The 4363-nt window shown below is 44.4% G+C and overlaps 1 protein-coding gene across 4 annotated transcripts; it reads right to left on the bottom strand.

Moving 5' to 3' along the window:
- Positions 1-202: 202 nt before the first annotated feature.
- On the bottom strand, positions 203-4159 carry RAMAC (RNA guanine-7 methyltransferase activating subunit). 4 transcript variants are annotated; one of them, XM_075432109.1, is made up of 4 exons: positions 4053-4097; positions 3053-3333; positions 2206-2380; positions 203-1329 (listed from the first exon to the last, which is right to left on the bottom strand). In XM_075432109.1, the coding sequence occupies exons 3-4, from the start codon at positions 2370-2372 to the stop codon at positions 1140-1142; spliced, it is 357 nt and encodes a 118-aa protein (XP_075288224.1). In that variant the 5' UTR covers positions 2373-2380; positions 3053-3333; positions 4053-4097; the 3' UTR covers positions 203-1139. The 4 variants fall into 4 exon arrangements, with proteins under 4 accessions (XP_075288224.1, XP_075288225.1, XP_075288223.1 ...); XM_075432110.1 differs by having other exon boundaries at positions 3110-3333; XM_075432108.1 differs by lacking the exon at positions 3053-3333 and having other exon boundaries at positions 4053-4159.
- Positions 4160-4363: the final 204 nt, after the last annotated feature.

The following is a 4363-nucleotide window of genomic DNA, read 5'->3' as shown; positions in this document are numbered from 1 at the left end:
TTAGAAGTCTGGAGTGTTAATCAACTATGTGTCTCATTCTCTTGAGTGTAGCTGAGTAGGCCATTCTTCTAACTTCTGCCAACAGCTGTCCCGTACTAACACTTCTCTGTCAGTACTGCTGCCTGCGCAGCTGACAGCCTGCTGACAGTGGTGCAGTGCTGAAAGTTTCAAAAGTAGGCTTCAGAAATACTCAGAAACATCCTTACATGCGATCTATACTTTTATTGTGAATACTTAAAAAAAACAACAGAACTTAAACTCTATGAACTGAAGAACACTCTGCATGGCTGATGTTGTTTTCTCATGCAAAAAAGCACAGAGCAGTACTGATCATGGTTCTTTTCTTCTATTACATGCACAAAGTATTTCATACAAACTAATTACAATTATCATCACAATTTTACAGCTTTACTGAAATAGGAATTCCAAAATTTGTTACGCACATACCACATTTATTTTAAGATGATACTGATATCACTCCTCAGGTGAAACTTGTATATTACTGAACTCCTACAACGGAAGACACATACGTAAACTACTTAATTTTCATTCAAACTCTTAGACCATGTTTTAAGAGGAATACTGTAAATCAGCTGAAGCCATTGAGTCAACAGACACTGTGCCGACCCCGTAAAATACTTCCGTAATAGCATCTCTCTTCTCAGTTTTAAGGCATCTGAAATTCAAACCAAACTGAGCTTTTCTCACTCTCAAAAGCCAAACTAAAAAATTCTCTCCAAAGACACAGAACGTCACTTTCAAAAAGAGCTATCTTAAGGCAATGTGCCACTGCTACAGGCTGCACACAAACCACAGCTGTTTTCCCCTGACCCGTTCTGTCTTCTAAAACGTAACAGAGAGAAATCTCAGTGATGGAAGAAAAGTGTGCTAGTATGTATTCAGACAAAAAAATGAGACAGAAATGTAATCTAAGATCTACAGACTCTAAACAAACCTCACATAATATGCTTTTATTATTCATAAAAGGTACTCCCTTTTTCAATTCACAGCACAGATAAACAGCAATGGATCGTAATACTGATTCTTTAGTTATCTGTAAAACTGTGGAAAAATAAGAAAGCTGAAGTCTAACTGAATTTGTTACATAGCATTACTGGACCTGCAAACTACAAGTATAATCAGTAGGGATGGTAACGAGGCCCCGGGCTGTAGGAGTTGTAGCCATACTGTCCGTAGTGGGAGGAGTATGATTGTCCTTGTCTGTGCTGCTGGTAGTTATTACCCCAGCTTCTTTCTGGCCTCTGATTAGATCTATAGTCACCTTGCCAGTTGTATCTGTCCCCTCTAAAATATCTACCGTCTTGAAACCTGCAATGAAAAGAAATGTCAAAGATTCACACAAATTGTGATTTTTAAAAAGGTGAATGATAATGAACTCCCAAATCTTACAGTTTTCATGAAAACTGTTTATAGATTCAATTACTTATCTGCTTTTATGACAAACTGATGAAAACATATCTACAGTCATCAGAGATCATTCATTAATTTCTTACTACTGCCAAACACACTACTTGCTAAACGATGGAAGGAAGCCTGTTTCCTAACACAAAGCATCTACAGGCATTAGGTGAACTGCTGGAGCTTTGAATAGAGACTCAAACAGACCACATATCTAAAAAACAACCAGAAGATACATCTGTAGCTGTATCAAAGCCAGGTTCAATCTAGTAGCTTCATGGCGGAAACCTGTGGCAAAGCAGGCAAATGTTTAGGTTACAAATGAAATGTTTTTCTGGACAGCTTGCAAGAAATAATCACATTATTAGCCTGTTCCTTTGCATATTTTCCTGCCGGTTATTACCCAACAGAAGATAGGCTGCTTAGTTTTGCACAACTTCCGTCTCTCCCCTTGAGAAAAATGTTCTTGGCGGAGCAGTAACAAACCCTAGGGCAATGGGTTCAGTGGTTCTAGCTCATTCTTTACTACAAAACAAATTACTTAATACTTTTATACACAATGCAAAAACTTTGACTATCAATACAGAGAAAATGCAAAACCTCATTACTTTTCAGAGAAGGCCATGTCTCTTAAACAGTTATCTATGAAGTTACAAGAAGATACTTCTATTACCAGAACAAATTCCTATCTTTATTCTGAAATAAATGATCATTTAACTGTGTATTTGTGAAAGTACTGAGATTAATGAAAAAAAAAAAAAAACCACGAAAAAAAGAAATCAGTACCGATCCCTGTTTCTCTGGTTGCCACCAGATCTGTTTCTCCATTCTTCAACTATAGGAGGGGGATCTGCAGGGCGTTTCAGATATTCTTGGTATTCTTTATCATCTGATGTGAATCGATGAGCAAACATCTCTTCATAATTCAGGGGCGTGTCAACCAAGGAAGTCATTCTGAAAACTTTAAGCATGAACATAATAAAAGTGGATTTAGCAATGTATGAAGACTCTTACAGTAATAGCTACCAAAATTCACTTAGTGCAAATGAAGGGCAATGAAAAGTCACACTTGGATTAACACAGCAGTTAAATTTTGGGCAGACAGCATAGATGACTGATTAAGTCTTGATGATCTAAGACTGTAATTAATAGATTATCTCTGATGGAAAGCAATTCCAATTCCACGTCCACTCTTTGGACATCTATACTGGACATGCAGACACGATCTGTCCAAACACTGGGAGTGGTTTTAAGGGACTCCACCCACACAGGAAAAATTCAACACAGATTAACAGCCAATGTAGTCAGCCTTTCCACAGCAGCATCTTTGAGTCAATTTTGATAGACCTAGATTAGATGAGCTAAACTGTAGTAGAAAGATAGGGGACCTTTTCAAGAGTTAGTAACAGAAAGAAGTATCTCTTCAGTACGCACTCATAATCTACTCCTAATCCATTTCTGACAGGAAAAACATTACTACAATCAACTTGAAAAGTTTGCTAAGGCAGATTATCATGCAAATCCTACAGGTACAAAAGCCAGCAAAGCAAAATAATCACATTTATTCACAATAATTTATGTGTTAATGACTTGATTCAGAGAAAGGATAGCACCTAAGAGGATGTTAAATTACCTCACAACACGCCTCTCAGATGGGATTTGTGTTTCAGACCTTAGTTTCCTTATTTACCTGGCTATATATGCATTTGCCCTTCAGAGGTTGGTGATATCAAGTAGTGCCCGTTAGTAAAAGTTTGGCCTTAGCAGCAGATGCTGAGGAAGGCTCTACGCTTACTGTTCTAACGAGCCCTGAGTAATTTAGAGCATTAAATGTCTTCGCCTCTAGACTTCCAGGTTAAGCTCTTCTGCAGACTCCTGAAGATTTGCAGGCAGGACCAACGCTCACCTTGCACACTGGAGGGAAGGAAGGAGGGGACAGCTTTCTGCTGAACACTGAGAGCTAAGACAAATGCCCCCAATGACCAAGCCCAGTTCTTCTCCCCACTCTACCCACGAGCAGCTTCAGACTAGGGTGAGTGAGCGGGATGTTTCTGGGGAAGGCAGCACAGCAGACTGAGCTCCCCTTTCGCCAGCTTCGGAAAGTTCCATGCCGGCGATCTCCAGAGCCCGCCTGCATCCTATCGACGCCATGTAAATCTTTCTGAAGCAGGTGTCGCGAGTTATTCCTGCGGGATGTCCAGTAACTCCACCCCCCTTTTTTTATTTTTGCAATGAGCTACACTCGTTAGTTTTTACTATGAGCTGTCTCCACAGAACTTCGCTCCTCAGGGGCTGCCTCAGTCGGGACGGGGGTAAGACGGCCCCGGGCACCCACCGGCACCCCTACAGCCTTCCCAGAGAGCCCCGGAGCTGCTCTCCTCACGATTAATAATTTTAATACCGGTATTCATCCCTCGGGGGCCGCTAACCGAAGAGACCCGTCACCTCCCTCCGTCTGAGGCCCTGCACCACGGACGGGGCTCCCTCCCCTCACCGAGCGCCGCAGCCCGCTCCCCGTCCCCTCACAGCGGCTGGGGCCCCGCTGCAGCTTTGGCGGCCCCGGCCGGAGCCCGCTGAGGAGAGCGGCGCCGCTCGGCTCCCCGCCACCCTCCTCCCTCCCAGCCGCCCCTCACCCTGCTCCGCCAGCCGCCGCCGAGCCGCCGCCGAGAGCCCTCCTCTTCCGGGCCGGGCCCCGCCGCTTCCCTGCGCCGCCGGGGCGGGGCCACCTCCGGCCGCGGGTCCCTCAGCGCCCCCGGGGGCGGGGAGCTCGGGGGAGTGACAGGATGGCTTCCCCCGGGGTAGGGTTTGATCCGAAGCGCGTTGGCATCAGTGGCGCTGAGGTTTGTGGAGCGCTTGGCTCCCGCGCAGGTGTTGGGGGAGGCGGCACCCGAAGTACTCGGGTTTGAACTGGAAAGGGTAACGTGAGCCTGGCGCCCTGTGGCTG

The sequence above is a fragment of the Opisthocomus hoazin genome, chromosome 10 (assembly GCF_030867145.1).
Source record: "Opisthocomus hoazin isolate bOpiHoa1 chromosome 10, bOpiHoa1.hap1, whole genome shotgun sequence".
Classification (NCBI taxonomy): domain Eukaryota; kingdom Metazoa; phylum Chordata; class Aves; order Opisthocomiformes; family Opisthocomidae; genus Opisthocomus; species Opisthocomus hoazin.
The sequence above is the reverse complement of the archived record's forward strand: the minus strand, read 5'-3'. Positions and strand labels throughout refer to the sequence as shown.

Excerpts from the sequence above, each read along its gene's own strand:
- RAMAC (XM_009940270.2), bottom strand. The coding sequence starts at position 2,396 with ATGTTCATGCTTAAAGTTTTCAGAATGACTTCCTTGGTTGACACGCCC. Across the intron at positions 1,330-2,205 it reads AACCAGAGAAACAGGGATCG|GTTTCAAGACGGTAGATATT; the intron begins GTACTGATTTCT and ends TTTTCATTGCAG.